We start from the raw sequence: 17,878 nt of genomic DNA on the forward strand, positions 1-17,878 counted from the left end.
GAGCCCTCGTGCTGCCAAAACACTGGAAACCCCCCACAAGTGACCCCATTCTGGAAACTACACCCCTCAAGGAATCTAACAAGGGGTGCAGTGAGGATATTGACCCCTTGATGACGGGCACATTTGTGACGTGAAAGTGAAAAAATGAAAATATTCCCTTTCACGTCACATTGTTCCACATTTGTGCCCGTCACCAGTGGGGTCCATATGCTCACTGCACCCCTTGTTAGATTCCTTGAGGGGTGTAGTTTCCAGAATGGGGTCACTTGTGGGGGGTTTCCAGTGTCTTGGCAGCACGAGGGCTCTGTAAATGCGACATGGCCCTTGAAATCCTTTCCAGTGAAATTCAGCTTCCAAAAGCCAATTGGCGCTTCTTCCCTTTGGAGGCTCGTCCTGCGCCCCCTTGGCACTTTATCGCCACATGTGGGGTATTTCCGTACTCAGGAGAAACTGCGCTACACATTTTGTGTCTTTTTTTCTTTTTTCACGCCATATTGTTCTGAAAATCTGTGAAGCACCTGTGGGGTCCAGATGCTCACCGCACCCCTTGTTACATTCTTTGAGGGGTGTAGTTTTCTAAATGGTGTCCCTTTAGGGGTGTTTTTTAGGTTTTGGCACCCCAGAGCCTCTGCCAACCTGAAGTGGTACAGTCAAAAATGACCAAATATAACGGAGGCGTTGAAATTCACTAGGCACTCCTTTATATCTGAGGCTTGTGGTTGCGTCACAATAGCGCAATAGGGCCACATATGGGGTATTTCTATAAACTGCAGAAACGGAGCAATCAGTATTGGGGTGCATTTCTCTGGTAATAGGTTTATAATTATGAAAAATATTGGATTACAATAAAATCTCTGCACAGAAAATTAAAATTTTCAAATTTCTTACACACTTAGCTCCCCTAAAGGGTTAAAAAAACTTTCTGGATATGCTTTTGCAGAGTGTGGGGGGTGCAGTTTCTGAAATGGGGTGCTTTGTGGGGCTTTCTAACATACAGGCCCCTCAAATACACTTTAAGGGTATAAACCCACACACCGTATAAGCAGCGTATTTACTGCTGCGATACGCAGCAAATACGCAGCAAACACGCAGCAAATACGCAGCAGATTAGATCTAAATAACTGAACACAGCATCAAATCTGTACCAACAAATCTGCTGCGTATTTGCTGCGTATTTGTTGCGTATCTGCTGTGTATACGGTGTGTGGGTTTGTACCCTAAACCTGAACAGGTCCCTAAAAATATCTGATTTTGAAATTTTACTGAAAATTTTGAAATTTGCTGCTAATGTTTTAAGCTCCCTATTGTCTAAAAAAAATGAAAGATCGTTTAATAAATGCCGCCAACATAAAGTAGACATGTTGCTAATGCTATTTAATATATAATTTATGTGGTATAACCACTTTCTGTATAAGCAAAAAAAGTTTCAAAGTTGGAAAAATGCATTTTTTCACGTTATTTGTTTTTTTTTCATAAAGATTCATTATGAGTATCGACTCCAATTTATCAGATATGTAAAGTACAATATGTCACGAGAAAACAATCTCAGAATCAGCCGGATAGGTAAAAGCATCCCGAAGTTATTAATGAATAAAGTGACACTGGTCATATTCATAAAATTTGTCTCTGTCATTAAGGCCATTTCAGGCTCTGTCCTTAAGGGGTTAATGGTTCACTAAATGTACACATTCTTCGTTCTTTTGGCAGGATCAAAAGGAGTAAATGATTGGAAATTTCAGGTTATTTCCCAAAGCTCTAGTTTGCAATTGTTTATCGTTAAAATCGCTTTGTCTAATTGGCTGAATAGGCTATTGCATGCTGTGTAATAAGGCCAGTGACCAGTGTTTGTTGGCTGATCGCATCATTTTAACCTGCAAAATAAAATCTCACCATTCTCAAACACGGATATGTTCTCGTCCTGTCCATGCATTGTTCCTCCATAACTTCCCTGCACAAGTCCCACATTATGGAGCTAAGAATAAAACAAAAATACAAAAAGGAACCTTAGTCAACTTTATGCAAAGTAAAAGGTAAAAAATTCCAGACAAGATCAAGGTGTCCAAAACTGACGTGTATTCTAGATGAGGCTGCAGTAATGACCATGTCCACAATGATATACCTGATCATCCAGTGTTATATCTTCCTCCTCCTCCTCTTTACAATCCTGGGGATATAGAGGACGGCGACATCTCTCTGGTGGATTTCTACTGCTGGATCCTTCTATAGGAAATAATTACAGTGACTGAATACATTGTATATATGTAATGATCACATGATGGGGGATCCAGGAGATCCATAACCCTAGTGTTTCCTCTCCTCTTACCTGGTGATGTGGGGGACTGCTGATCCTCCATCATGACATCCTTGTACAGATCCTTGTGTCCTTCTATATACTCCCACTCCTCCATGGAGAAATAGACAGAGACATCCTGACACCTTATAGGAACCTGACACAGACAATGATACAATTATCCTCCAGACCCCTCACCCCTTGGTGTTATTGTATAATGTCCCAGCATTCCCAGCAGCATTGCTCACCTCTCCAGTCAGCAGCTCAGTCATCCTGGAGGTAAGTTCTAGAATCTTCTGCTCATGTATCAGTGACTGAGGTGGAGGCTCGGTGATGGGGCTCTGGGTCCTGCTCCAGCCTCCTGACCTGACACCAGGGGGCGTCACACACTCACCAGACCCCTTCTTCACTACTGTGTAATCCTGTGTATGGTGACACTGATCACTACAGAGAGTCTAACAATCCTTCCCCTCCAGTCATTTACCTGCTTTATTACTAGAGATACAAGGGACGTCATGTGAGACTCTCACCTCTCCAGTTATCCAGTAGATGATCTCTAGGGTGAGGTCTAATATCCCTCCCGCCATCTGCTCTCTCTCCTTCTCCATCCTTGGGGGGGTCACCGGAGAAAAGTTCTATATTCTTTTAAAGAAAATCTGTAGCTGTGAGAAAACACAAAGGATTGTGGGTAAACCCCATCCTGCATCTTGCTTTTTGTAAATTATAAAAGACTGGTTCAGTGATGTATAGGAAGAATAACACCTGAGACAACTACAATGTGCTTAAAGCTGAGCTGTGCGCGTGTTCTGTGCATGTACATGTAGCAGAGATGAGTTTGTATATATATATATATATATATATATATATATATATATATATATGCAGCAGACTGTAGATAAGGAGCTGCAGGCTGCTCTGTGTGTCCTGTAATAAGCCATTAGCTGTGATGTAATAACCAGCAGTGTATACAGCAGAGATGAGGGTGTAATGTGCTGGGGGTAGAGCTGTGGATGTGTAGTCTGGATGTAGCAGGATAAGTGCTGTATATATATATATATATTTAGCTGTGATGTAATAACCAGCAGTGTATACAGCAGAGATGTGTGTAATATACATATATATGTGATGTAGCAGGATAAGTGCTGTATATATATTGAGCTGTGATGTAATAACCAGCAGTGTATACAGCAGAGATGGGGGTAATATACATATGATGTAGCAGGATAAGTGATGTATATATATTGAGCTGTGATGTACAGTAATAACCAGCAGTGTATACAGCAGAGATGTGTGTAATATACATATATATGTGATGTAGCAGGATAAGTGCTGTATATATATATATATATATATATATATATATATTGAGCTGTAATGTAATAACCAGCAGTGTGCTGTATGCTGTGTATATGTCGGTGCTGGTTGGATTGTAGCTTGCCTGTGTTGCTGCTATTGAGCTGTCGCTGCTGGTAGAGTTATAGGCTGTGAGGTTTCGCCATGTACCTGTCTCTCATCCTCCTCTTCCTCCAGTGATGTTACAGCTCTGTGTACTGCACACTACATGCTTTACATGGTCCTCTTCCTGCTTCCTCTCCCACCATACCCAGCATGCCTAGGGCCAAGGACGCAATCATCACTCTGAGCTCCACCCAGTCCTCCCATCCCGGCCCCAGACTCCGCCCAGTACACCCAGACCTCTTCCTGTCACTCTTATGGTGGCTTTACACGAAGCGATAATTCGCCCGATCGCAAGATTAACGATTTTGAATGAACAATGTTTTTTTTATAATGATCAGCATTTAGACGGAACGATACATCGTACGGAAAAATCGTTTTGCGAACGCTTAAGCCTATCTCACACATAGGTGAAATCGTTGAAAGAATGTTTACACGGAACGATCTGCGAATTTCTTGCGAACGATCAACGATGATTTGAGAACATGTTGAAAGATCAAAATGAACGATTTCTCACTTGTCGCTGCGTTTACACGTACGATTATCGTTCGAATTCGATCGTTATCGTGCAAATTCTGCTATAACCCAATGCACTGATGCAGCAGAGTCCAGGTTGCAGACAGGTTGCAGAACTGGATAGCTGCTATAGTTCACAGTGTCTGGTGTAGCAGAGCTGAGTGAGCTTGCGGAATGGCTATAACCAGAGAAGGCAGCGTCAACAGGTCGGGTCATACACACAAGGATCAACGAGGAACAAAGGGTCAGGCAGAACCGAGATCAGGAAACAGACATGGGTCACACACAGGATACACACCTTTGCAGTAGCAATACTACTTTGTTGCTCAGGCGCAGGTGTGTGGGCAGAGTCACCTTAAAGGGGTTATCCAGTGTTAGGGCCCGTTCACACTACGGACTCCACAGGGATTCCGCACAGAATTTCGGCGCAGAATCCGTTTCGGGCCTTAGAAAAACACGGCCATATTCTTCCAGAGACAGCACCACCCTTGTCTACAATTTGGGTGGGGTTTTGCAACTCCGTTCCATTAAAGTAAAGGGAGCCCTAATAGCAAACCACACCTGAACTGGAGAACACAGCCTTTTAACTGAACACAGGTGATTTTGGCCTCTGGAGACCACTTCTTGGCATCCATCACCTTTCTGGTCATGGCAGATATTGGAGCTATCAAGGAGAAGAAATTTCCGAAGCCTAGGAATCTATGGATGGCTCGCATGACCTTGTCAGCGGGGCCAGTTCAAGACGCATAAATAGGTCTTGAAAGATGCCGTTCACAAATTCCTAAAACACCACAGAAGCATTACAGAGCCCAATGGCATGACCAGATACTCATAGTGGGCGGCACAAGTGTTAAAAGCCGCCTTCCACTCGTCCCCTTCACAGATTCGGATCAGATTGTAGGCCCCACGCAGATCCAGAGAAAATTTGTGCCCCTCGCATACGATCAAACAGTTCAGAGATCAGAGGATATTTGTTTTATAATTTTGTATAATTCATAGTAATCTATGCAGTGGGGAAGAGCTCCATTCATCTTTTGTACAAAGAAGCCCGCTTCTGCCAGCTAGGTAGATTTCCTGATAAACCACCTCTTCAGGATTTCCTTAATGTATTCCTACCTTGTTATGTTCTTGTACAGATAACGGATAATCCCTTCTGTGTGAGGAGAAGTCCTAGGCAAGAGTTCTATTGGGCAGTCATACGGGCTATGGGGTGGTAATGTCTCTGCCTTATTTTTGCTGAAGACATTAGCGTACAATCATGGCCAAAAGTTTTGAGAATGACAAATATTATATTTTCACATGATGTTTTTATCACCAACAGAAATATAATTGCAATCATATTATGAGTAACAAAAGCTTATATTGACAGAATGAGTTAATGCAGCAAGTCAATATTTGCAGTGTTGACCCTTCTTCTTCAGGACTTCTGCAATTCTCCCTGGCTGCTCTCAATCAACGTCTGGACCAAATCCTGCCAGCAGTCCATTCTTACACAAACAATGCTTGCATTTTGTCAGAATTTGTTGGTTTTTGTTTGTCCACCCGGCTCTTGGTAATTGACCACAAGTTCTCAATGGGATTAAGATCTGGGGAGTTTCCAGGCCATGGACCCAAAATCTCTATATTTTGTTCCATGAGTCATTTAGTTATCACCTTTGCATTATGGCAAGGTGCTCCATCATGCTGGAAAAGGCATTGTTGATCGCCAAACTGCTCTTGGATGGTTGGGAGAAGTTGCTCTTGGAGGACATTCTGGTACCATTCTTTATTCATGGCTGTGTTTTTAGACAAGATTGTGAGAGAGCCAATTCCCTTGGCAGAGATTCAACCCCACACATGAATGGTTTCAGGATGCTTTACATTTGGCATAAGACAAGACTGGTGGTAGCACTCACCTCGTCTTCTCCGAATAAGCTGTTTTCCAGATGTCCCAAACAATCGGAAAGAGGATTCATCAGAGAAAATGACTTTACCCCAGTCCTCAGCAGTCCACTCCCTGGACCTTTTGCTGAATATCAGTCTGTCCCTGATGTTTTTTCTGAAAAGAAGTGGCTTCTTTGCTGCCCTCCTTGAGACCAGGCCTTGCTCCAAGAGTCTCCGCAGTCTCACAGTGCACAGTGCAGATGCACTCACACCTGCCTGCTTCCATTCCTGAGCAAGCTCTGCACTGCTGGTAGCCCGATCCCGCAGCTGAAACACTTTTAAGAGACGGTCATGGCGCTTGCTGGTCTTTGGTGCCCTGGAGCCTTTTTGGCAACAATGGAACCTTTCTCCTTGAAGTCTTGATGATGCGATAGATTGTTAACTGAGGTGCAATCTATCTAGCTGCGATACTCTTCTCTGTGAGGCCATTTTTGTGAAGTGCAATGATGACACCAGCCTCCTTTTAAAGGGAACCAATCAGCCCTTTTGGGCTGATATGGTTCCCTTGAGCATTGTATAAAGCACCTGGAGCGGCCGCGACTCGTATCTAGTCACTGCGCTCTGCCTGTCAGCGCGCTCAGAGGGGATGATTGACAGGCAGAGAGGTCCGTTACTGGCCTCTCTGCCCGCCGAGCACGCTGACAGGCAGAGCGCAGTGACTAGATACGAGCGGGGAGCCACCCACCATGACTACTTCCCCGCTCATATCTAGTCACGAGCCGGGGAATAAAAGTCATTTTCTCCGTTGTAAAGCACCTGCTGCGGCCGCGGCCGCTACGTTCTGGGGCAGCTCCAGGGGCTTTATACAATGCTCAAGGGAACCATATCAGCCCAAACGGGCTGATTGGTTCCCTTTAAAGTGTCCAGTGGTGTCATTCTTACTTAATCATGACAGATTGATCTCCAGCCCTGTCCTCATCAACACCCACACCTTTGTTAATGGAGCAATCACTGAAACAATGTTAGCTGGTCCTTTTAAGGCAGGGCTGCAATGATGTTGAAATGTGTTTTAGGGTACAAACCCACACACCGTATACACAGCAGATACGCAACAAATACGCAGCAGATTTGTTGGTGCAGATTTGATGCTGTGTTCAGTTATTTAGATCTAATCTGCTGCGTATTTGCTGCGTATCGCAGCAGTAAATACGCTGCTTATACGATATGTGGGTTTATACCCTTAGGGGATAAAGTTAATTTTTTAGGCAAATAGTGACTTTGCAAGTAATTGCTGTTAAGTTGATCACTCTTTATAACATTCTGGAGTATATGCAAATTGCCATTTTAAAAACTGAAGCAGTAGACTTTGGAAAAATAAATATTTGTATAATTCTCAAAACTTTTGGCCCTCACTGTACACTGCATATTGTAGGAGAACACCAGGGAGACCAAATGGTGTGGGAGGCAGAACCTCAAACAAGCAGGGAATGTGAGTACCCCACTGGAGAATCTGCTCAGTTTGCCAGTCCACAACCAGAGATCGCAGTTGTAGCCAGTGCAGACCAAAGCAAACAGAGTCAGCAGAGCCAGTCAGGGAATAAAAGAAAGATCTACTCAGAATGCAGGGCACCCACAGGAATAGTGATCAATGGGCTGGGTTCAGGAAGGGATTGTCAAATGACAAATGTCCAATGGTCCAAAATGACCAATGGTTTCTCCTAGCGGATAGTTGGCAGCTGACATTGAAGCACCAAGGCTATGCTGACATAATTTTCAGCAACATCAGAGTTTATAAATGCAGACACAGACATACAGGTCTTTCCACTGCTGAGTGATACTGGGATGTAGAGTTTAGGAGAGCAGTCTTGTCACCTAGGCTCACCTCTCCCAATGACCCTAGGCGCTGGAGTTTTCCGCTTTTAGTTGGCAGTTGTGCGTATAAAATGCACAGCAGAGACACGTATTTTCAGAATACTGCCTCTGAAGTTTATCGTCAGGGAGTTTCAGAAGATCTACTTGTGGTGGTGTTACAGTGTACAGGGCAGTAGTGTCTAGTGGTGGTGGTGTTGCAGTGTACAGGGTAGGTGTTTCTAGTGGTGGTGGTGTTGCAGTGTACAGGGTAGGTGTTTCTAGTGATGGTGGTGGTGTAACAGTCTATGGACTAGGAGTGTCTAGTGCTGGTGGTGTTGCAATGTGGGCAAGTGTATATAGTCACTACAAAGACACTATATTGCTGTTGGACACTTCTGTAACAACGTGAGCGACTGCCGCTAGCGATGATGTAAACCGCGGAGTCTAAGAGGCTGCTGGTCTTCACCAGAGCCCACCACAAGGCAGGGTGGGATTGCTGCGGCAGGTGACCCCCAGGTTGCTATCCCTGGTTTGGTTTGCTTGCAGTGGCAGACGAGGTACAGCAGGAGACAGTGTAGGCAGACAGGGACACAGCAGGAAACACAGGCAGAAATCATAGGCTAAGAGGACCACAGTGCTTAGGGTAGCAAGCAGAGGCCATGAGATAGCAGGGCTTTATAGGAAAAGGCTGCATACTGCATTCAATTAAGGGTGCAGTGGCCCTTTAAATCTGAATGAGCCAACGCGCGCCAGCCAGGAGAGGAAGGAGCAGGAACAGGGAGGGGTGAGGCGCCTCGAGGGGCCAAAGTGAGAGCAGTGCCGAGCCCAGCACTTGGGTTGCAGCGTCCGCTAAAGACAGGGGCAGAGGAGCAGTTGCGGCCCAGGCGTTATCTCTCATGTAGTAACAAATCAGGGAGACCTATAGGCAGCAATAGTGGGGTTTATTGGAGTTTTTTTATTCTAACATTTATATTGAGATTTTTCTATAAAGCACATATGTCCAGTCATGTCTTAAAAGTTTCTCTTCTGTATAGTACAATAAAATGCCTTCTCTCCTGAATGATGGCCCAAAACATTTCACACACAGTATGTTTGCTCAGTATTTTTGTCAGTATTTTTCAACCAAAAACCAGGAGTGGAGTGAAAACACAGAAAGGCTATGTTCTCACACTGCTAAAATAAAGTGGATGGCCGTCATCTAACGGCAAATAATTCTTATTTTATTAAGGAGTTCAGTGGTGATGCATAGCTTCTCTGATGTTACAAAGAAATGACAATATATATTGCTAGTAATTAATTACTATTATTTGCATGAAATAGTATATACTGCTTTTTTGTATACTTTTGCTTAGTATAAGAAAATATTGCCTTCCGCCCCTGGAATCTGTGTGTCCCACATAGGAATTTGTTTCCTATAGGATCCTGGTATAGGAGATAAGGATGGGGGGCATGGACAGCTATAGTGAATATAATAATTGCATGTCCAAGTGAGTGATAGGTGTTAATTTCTTATCAATGGAATGATTTCTAATGAGACCCCCAATGACAAGTAGCCAGAATTTAGCCTTAAAAGTTTAAAGCCTTTGTATGTGTATTATCTCCTTACACCTCTATAACTTTTTTTTGTAAACTTCACTTCTAGATAAAACTCACATCTACTTTCATTCTCTGAGGAGACAAGGTGGGAGATTCATCAAACTGGTGTAAAGTAGAATTGTCTTTGCTGCCCCTAGCAACCAATCAGATTCCACTTTTCATTTTTGAACAATCTGTGAGGAAAGTGGAATCTGATTGGTTGCTAGGGGCAACTAAGACAATTCTACTTTACACCAGTTTGATAAATCTCCTCTGTGATCTTTTTGCTAGACAGACATCTTTATCAGATGTACAACAATATATCATTTGCTAAACACTTACCACATTCTGAGCATTAAAATAGCTTCTCCACTGTGTAAGTTCTCTAAACAGCTTCTTCCTTGTGTGAACTATGATGTCTAACAAGATCTGATTTCTGAATAACACATTTCCCACATTCTGAGCATGAAAACAGCTTCTCCCCTGTGTGAATTCTGTAATGTTTAACTAGACTTGATTTTTCACTAAAACTTTTGCCACATTCTAAACAAGAAAATGGTTTAATTCCTGTGTGAATTCTCTGATGTTTAACAACATCTGATTTCTGACTAAAAGATTTCCCACATTCTGTGCATGAAAATGGCTTCTCCCCCGTGTGCGTTCTCTGATGTCTAACAAGATCTGGTTTAAGGCTAAATGATTTCCCACATTCTGAACATAAAAACGGCTTCTCCCCTGTGTGAGTTTTCTGATGTTTAACAAGAGACGATTTAAGACTAAAAGACTTCCCACATTCTGAACATGAAAATGGCTTCTCCCCTGTGTGAGTTCTATAATGACTAACAAGGTGAGATTTCTTGCTAAAACATTTCCCACATTCAAAGCATGATAACGGCTTCTCTCCTGTGTGAATTTTCTGATGTTCCACAAGATTTGATTTATAATTAAAAGATTTACCGCATTCGGAACATGAGTATGACTTCACTCCTGTGTGAGTTTTCAGATGTTCAGCAAGATATGATTTACTATTAAAACATTTACTGCATTCGGAACATGAAAATGGCTTTTCTCCTGTGTGAATTCTCTGATGTTTAACAAGAGTTGATTTCAGTCCAAAGGATTTTCCACATTCTAAACACTTAAAAAGCTTCTCCCCTGTGTGAATTCTCTGATGACTAACTGGATGGGATTTCTTACTAAAATATTTTCTCCATTCTGAGCACTGTCTTTCATCAGTGGGAATTCTCTCTTGCATTGGGAGAGGAGATTTCTTTGCAGGATGTTTTCCATTTTCAGAAGTTGCAACATGTTTACATCCAGTACTTCTTTTGCCATTATGTGATTGATCATTGCCTACTTCAGAGCAAGGGGATAAAATGAGATGTTCGACAGAGTTTTTCTTATTGTCTTCACCTGGAAAAAGAAACAGAATTGGTAATTTAAAATTTGTGAAAAGGTCACACAATGAGAAAGTCATACATCAAAATAAGTTAAAAAAGAGAATCTTCTAGATACAAAGTATAAAATTGCAGTGTATAGAGAACAGACAGTCAACTGTATTTTCCAGTCTACATGTACTGGAGCTAGAAAAAGAAAAATCTTGTAAAGCTGCTCATTTAGATAAATATCATACAGTCATTCGTTTATTTTAGTCTCTTCATTTTTGCTTTCTATTCACTGGGTTATTCAGGTGACAATCAAGAATTTGCAAGATGCCATTGACTTTTGTCATTGAATTTTCCCATATTACTACAACAGAGAGAAATGCTTTTGATAGATTGGCCTTTTTCTCATCCTCTTCCATTACATCCTCTTTTAAAGGGTCAGGAAGTTTTGGAAGGAGTTTGGACATAGTAAAGTACAGTTTTTCTTTGAGGGAGGTCTTCTCAGGAAATGGGAAGATCTCTTTATAGGTTATGTAGATACCTGGCAAAATAGATTTTTTTATGCACAATTAAAACACGCGGTTAATAGAACACGTAATAAAGAGAGTTTTTTTATTTTCTGTAATGAAGGAATGGAAAAAGTTATGGCTTTGACAAAAGGGAAGGGGCTTCCTTCACGGGTGTACACAATATTATTGGAAGAAAGATATGAATTAAGGGTGCCCGCCCTTAAGGCTAAATGGGAGAGGGTGTGTGGATCACTTTCAGAATCTAGATGGAAGGGTATGCTTAAGAGTGTTAATAATGTATCACAGAATCCTGAATACAAACTTATACAATTTAAAATATTGCACAGAGTTCATTATTCACCATTGTTTTTGCACAAGGTGGGAGTCCGGGAGAGCTCATGCTGTGATAGATGTGGAGAGGGGGAGGCAGATCTGACCCATATGTTCTGGCTATGTTCTAAGATTAAAGAATACTGGATAGGAGTAATGGAAGTTCTGGATAATAAAGGTATCTGTAAAGGGCAACTCACATTAGAGGTGGCAGTTTTGGGGGAAAAACCGGAATTACAGTTAGAGGGAAATCTTTTGGTTAAAGTATTGTTCTTGGCAAGATTGGTAATCTTGAGAAACTGGATAGGGAAGACGGGACCTTCAATAGAGGAGTGGATAAGTCAAGTGAATGTGATCAAAAGGTATGATTGGTGGGAGGCTAGGGGTATTAGGAGTAGAGAGGATAAGTGTAAGCGGTTGTGGAGGAAGTGGTGAATTTTATTTATTTATTTATTTTTTTCCTCTTCCTTTGTCTCTCTCGTTCTGTGGCTGGTAGGGGGGGGGGGTTATGGGGGAGGGGAGGGTTTGTTTCTATGATATTACAATTATTTCTGATTGATGTATTGGGGTAAATAAGATTTGTATATGTGCGATTGTCCTGATTTTGGGACGAGAGCTAAGGTGGTTTGTATTGTGAATTCTATTTATGTTAAATAAACTTTATAAAAATTAAAAAAAAAAAAAAAAAAAAAAAAAAGGGTCAACACTTTCAGTTTTTCTTGTTGTTTATGTAGTTCAAGGAAACTATGATAATTTTCACTTTTCCTATCCTTTGTCCTTTCCCTATCCTTTGACTGACTACCTGTCATGTAAAGCTAGATTCACATTACATTTGCATTCAAGCAGTAATTTTTTGTCTGCTCAATGTCTGCAAAATAAACAGACACCACACAGAAACCTGAAGCCAATGTGTTAGGCCTAGTTTACATACTTGCGTCGATCCGTCGTCGTTTCCCTCAGGCGCAGTAGAGAAGCACCGGAGGGAAACGCATCTCTGAACTGATCCTATTGTTTTCAATGGGACAGCTCAGATGATCCGTTCCACAACTGATGCCGCCGGACCGATGGACAGACCGCACATCAGAACGCTACATGCAGCGTTCTGACGTACGGCCAGCTCAGCTATCTGGCACCGCATCCACTAAAGTGAATGGAGCGCCGGAGACACGCCGTGCACAGACGCATGCATTATGCATCCTCTGGCTTTTGCCTCCGGCGCTCCATAGAGAAGTCCCTGTCTGGGGAAAGCCCCCCAGCACCCTTTAGGACAGGGTTAGGGAACCATGCCTTTTTGGCATCAGTTGTGGTCAATATCTTTGGAAAAAACAGAAACGGATGCAACTAATATATGTAAACTAGGCCTTATTGTTAGTTTATGAACAGACACTACCTGGCTACATTCTGTGGTGCCAAACTCAAAGTATGTCTATTCCCTATCTTAAATTTTTACAATGTCCTCAATGTTCTTAAGCCAATTGCACTCTATTTAAATTACATCAATGTATCCTTAAAGGGGAACTCCAGGTAGAGGTAAAAAAAAGAAACTTCTGAAGAAGCATATAGCATTACTTACCTATCTATCCCAGTTTTGAAACTACCAAAATCCATTTGTTTGGGGGGGGGGGGGGATTTTGTTCTGTATTGTGTTTCTGTCCTTCCTGGTTGAGTAGTTCCCAGAATGCAATGCTTTCTCTCAGCTGATCATCACAGTCCCCACCCATCACAATCAGTAAAATAATGCTCCACCTGCTTCTGGCTGGTCAGAGATGGTGAATCACTCAAGTGATTGGGGGATCCAGCCAAGCCTCCTGTGACATCATGCCCTGCCCCCTGTCTGCATCATCAGCCTGTGCTCAGCAAAAAAGTTTTTCTTATCCAGAGTTCCCCTTTAAGATTATATTTTGCTGTCTAATAAATTCACATCATAAGGACAGAGCAATACACCGTAGAAACTGTAACCTGAATCCCAATATCCTGAAAGAAATGGTACAGACCACTATGCCACTTCAGGATTAAGGGCCTTATGACGCTAGGCAGTAGTGAAAATAGGTGGGGGCAAGGGGGGCTGCCGCTCCGGGGCCCACCCTACCAGGGGGCCCACTGAGCTCTCCAGGGGTGATTAGCTATAGTGGCCCCCCTGCACAGTGAGCAGCCATGCATATATTATATGCATGACTGCTCACTGAACTATAGGAGCAGAGACATCAGCCACAGACTGATGTCTCTGCTCCTGTATGCATATTACAGGGTGTGCTACGCTAATAGCGTACCGCCCACGGAATATACGTGCAGAAGCAGGGACTCCAGCGTGATGCCGGACTCCTTGCTTCTCCACTATAGGAGCGCCCTGCCACACTACAGGCAGCCTGAAGATAGCCCCACCCACGCAAGAAGCTGGTCACATGGGAGTGACGTCACCACAGGTCCTTTAGCCACTTGGAGGTCCTGTAGAGTCCTGCTCCCCTCGGGCACAGTGTATGGAATAAGATGAGGCTGATGGGAGAGAAGAGGGAGGCAGAGCTGCTGCGCCTCTCAGGGGTGAGGTCTCTATTGTGATGGCTGTAGCAGACATGGCTGCCCTCACTGCACCTAGTGGAGCTATCTGCTAACATATACAGTGTAGTGTATGTTATGTCCTCTATATACAGCTGTATACACACTGCAGTGATCCACTTGCTTACAGGGGGGAATATGAGGAGATGGGGGACACAGGAGGGGAATATGAGGAGATGGGGGACACAGGAGGGGAATATGAGGAGATGGAGGACACAGGAGGGAATATGAGGAGATGGAGGACACAGGAGGGAATATGAGGAGATGGGGGACACAGGAGGGAATATGAGGAGATGGGGGACACAGGAGGGGAATATGAGGAGATGGAGGACACAGGAGGGAATATGAGGGGATGGGGGACACAGGAGGGAATATGAGGAGATGGGGGACACAGGAGGAATATGAGGAGATGGGGACACAGGAGGAATATGAGGAGATGGGGACACAGGGGGAATATGAGGAGATGGGGGACACAGGAGAGAATATGAGGGGATGGGGGACACAGGAGGGAATATGAGGAGATGGGGACACAGGGGGAATATGAGGAGATGGGGGACACAGGAGGGAATATGAGGGGATGGAGGACACAGGAGGGAATATGAGGGGATGGGGGACACAGGAGAGAATATGAGGGGATGGGGGACACAGGAGGGAATATGAGGAGATGGGGACACAGGAGGGAATATGAGGAGATGGGGGACACAGGAGGGAATATGAGGAGATGGGGGACACAAGAGGGAATATGAGGAGATGGGGGACATAGGAGGGAATATGAGGAGATGGGGGACACAAGAGGGAATATGAGGAGATGGGGGACACAGGAGGGAATATGAGGAGATGGGGGACACAAGAGGGAATATGAGGAGATGGGGGACATAGGAGGGAATATGAGGAGATGGGGGACATAGGAGGGAATATGAGGAGATGGGGGACACAGGGGGAATATGAGGAGATGGGGACACAGGGGGAATATGAGGAGATGGGGGACACAGGAGGGAATATGAGGAGATGGGGGACACAAGAGGGAATATGAGGAGATGGGGGACATAGGAGGGAATATGAGGAGATGGGGGACACAGGAGGGAATATGAGGAGATGGGGGACACAGGAGGGAATATGAGGAGATGGGGGACACAAGAGGGAATAAGAGGAGATGGGGGACATAGGAGGGAATATGAGGAGATGGGGGACACAGGGGGAATATGAGGAGATGGGGGACACAGGGGGAATATGAGGAGATGGAGGACACAGGAGGGAATATGAGGAGATGGGGGACACAGGAGGGAATATGAGGAGATGGGGGACACAGGGGGAATATGAGGAGATGGAGGACACAGGAGGGAATATGAGGAGATGGGGGACACAGGAGGGAATATGAGGAGATGGGGACACAGGAGGGAATATGAGGAGTTGGGGGACACAGGAGGGAATATGAGGGGATGGGGGACACAGGAGGGAATATGAGGGGATGGGGGACACAGGAGGGAATATGAGGGGATGGGGGACACAGGAGGGAATATGAGGGGATGGAGGACACAGGAGGGAATATGAGGAAATGGGGACACAGGAGGAATATAAGGAGATGGAGGACACAGGGGGAATATAAGAAGATGGGGGACACAGGAGGGGAATATAAGGAGATGGGGGACACAGGAGGGAATATGAGATGGGGGACACAGCGAGGAATATGAGGGGATGGGGGACACAGGGAGGAATATGAGGGGATGGGGGACACAGGGGGAATATGAGGAGATGGGGGACACAGGAGGGGATATGAGGAGATGGGGACACAGGTAGGAATATGAGGGGATGGGGGACACAGGGAGGAATATCAGGGGATGGGGGACACGGGGAGGAATATAAGGAGATGGGGGGCACAGGGGGGAATATGAGGAGATGGGGGACACGGGGAGGAATATAAGGAGATGGGGGGCACAGGGGGGAATATGAGGAGATGGGGGACACTGGAGGAATACGCGGAGATGGGGGTCACAGGAGGGAATATGACTACATGACAAGACGGGGGGGGGGGGGGAATTATAAATTTACATCCTGGCAGGTAGTTCCTAATACTTAACCAACCCTAAGCCTCTTCTCCTAGGCGTCCTAACCCATGGCCTGCCATTATTTTAATGAGGGGGTCCACTCAGTCTCACTCGCCCCCCCTAGGCTGAACCCCTAGCTACGCCCCTGACGCTAGGGTCATTATTGTCTGAATAGGTTATTACACCCTGTGTAACAGTGTCGGGGACTAGAGTTTGCTTGTTTGTTGGCTGATCATGTCATTTTATCATGTAAAGTCTCACCATTCTCTGGCACGGACATGGCCTCTTCCTGGCCACTTGTCTTTCCTCCACAACTTTCCTGCACAGATGCCACATTATGGGCCTGAGGAAGAAGGGAAAAAATCCTATAAGACAAGGATCAACTACTCATAACTGATCTGTGTATTCTAGATGAGGCTGCCATAATGATCATATCCACAATAATATACCGGATGATCCAGCAGGATATCTTGCTCCTTTTCCTCTTTACAATCCTGGGAATATAGAGGACGGGGACATCTCTCTGGTGGACTTCTACTACTGGATCCATCTATAGGAAATAATCACAGTGACTGAATACATTGTATATATGTGATGATCAGATGATGGGGGATCCAGGAGATCCATAACCCTAGTGTTTCCTCTCCTCTTACCTGGTGATGTGAGGGGCTGCTGATCCTCCATCATGACATCCTGGTACAGATCCTTGTGTCCTTCTATATACTCCCACTCCTCCATGGAGAAATAGACAGAGACATCCTGACACCTTATAGGAACCTGACACAGACAATGATACAATTATCCTCCAGACCCCTCACCCCTTGGTGTTATTGTATAATGTCCCAGCATTCCCAGCAGCATTGCTCACCTCTCCAGTCAGCAGCTCAGTCATCCTGGAGGTAAGTTCTAGAATCTTCTGCTCATGTATCAGTGACTGAGGTGGAGGCTCGGTGATGGGGCTCTGGGTCCTGCTCCAGCCTCCTGACCTGACACCAGGGGGCGTCACACACTCACCAGACCCCTTCTTCACTACTGTGTAATCCTGTGTATGGTGACACTGATCACTACAGAGAGTCTAACAATCCTTCCCCTCCAGTCATTTACCTGCTTTATTACTAGAGATACAAGGGACGTCATGTGAGACTCTCACCTCTCCAGTTATCCAGTAGATTATCTCTAGGGTGAGGTCTAGTATCCTTCCCGCCATCTGCTCTCTCTCCTTCTCCATCCTTGGGGGGTAAGTGATATGAAGGACCATCATATTTAGCTGTGAGAGCTCTGTAGCTGAGGGGAAACAAGAAGGAATTGACCCTAAATAACATTTATATGGATAAGTATAATGTGTCACTAATTGTAAATTATAGAGGACTACTGATACAAGCATACAATGACGGTATTTCTACTTAGCTATTGAGGTGTCATATATACTGCTGATCATAACAGTATATAGTAGTCCACTGACCCCATTACTATAAAGCTCATGCAGGATTACATAGGAGTCATACT

General features: G+C 44.4%; 3 protein-coding genes across 3 annotated transcripts in view; all 3 read right to left on the bottom strand.

Annotated features, from left to right (window-relative positions):
• Positions 1-2,216, bottom strand: part of LOC138767778 (oocyte zinc finger protein XlCOF6-like) — a 28,927-nt gene extending 26,711 nt beyond the window's left edge. The window contains exons 1-2 of the mRNA XM_069945552.1: positions 2,120-2,216; positions 1,891-1,972 (exon numbers count right to left, since the gene is read on the bottom strand). Of these exons, the coding sequence (XP_069801653.1) occupies positions 1,891-1,930 (40 nt within the window). The 5' untranslated portion in view covers positions 1,931-1,972; positions 2,120-2,216. The remainder of the gene's footprint in view (positions 1-1,890; positions 1,973-2,119) is intronic.
• The window catches only part of LOC138767776 (oocyte zinc finger protein XlCOF6-like), an 83,914-nt gene extending 66,258 nt beyond the window's left edge, over positions 1-17,656 (bottom strand). The window contains exons 1-3 of the mRNA XM_069945546.1: positions 17,523-17,656; positions 17,241-17,414; positions 17,026-17,149 (exon numbers count right to left, since the gene is read on the bottom strand). Coding sequence (XP_069801647.1) covers positions 17,026-17,149; positions 17,241-17,414; positions 17,523-17,633 — 409 coding nt within the window. The 5' untranslated portion in view covers positions 17,634-17,656. The remainder of the gene's footprint in view (positions 1-17,025; positions 17,150-17,240; positions 17,415-17,522) is intronic.
• LOC138768046 (gastrula zinc finger protein XlCGF66.1-like) lies at positions 1,965-3,883 on the bottom strand. The gene is made up of 5 exons (XM_069946053.1): positions 3,794-3,883; positions 2,821-2,952; positions 2,539-2,712; positions 2,324-2,447; positions 1,965-1,972 (listed from the first exon to the last, which is right to left on the bottom strand). The coding sequence occupies exons 2-5, from the start codon at positions 2,896-2,898 to the stop codon at positions 1,965-1,967; spliced, it is 384 nt and encodes a 127-aa protein (XP_069802154.1). The 5' UTR covers positions 2,899-2,952; positions 3,794-3,883.
• Positions 17,657-17,878: the final 222 nt, after the last annotated feature.

The sequence above is a fragment of the Dendropsophus ebraccatus genome, chromosome 11 (assembly GCF_027789765.1).
Source record: "Dendropsophus ebraccatus isolate aDenEbr1 chromosome 11, aDenEbr1.pat, whole genome shotgun sequence".
Lineage (NCBI taxonomy): Eukaryota > Metazoa > Chordata > Amphibia > Anura > Hylidae > Dendropsophus > Dendropsophus ebraccatus.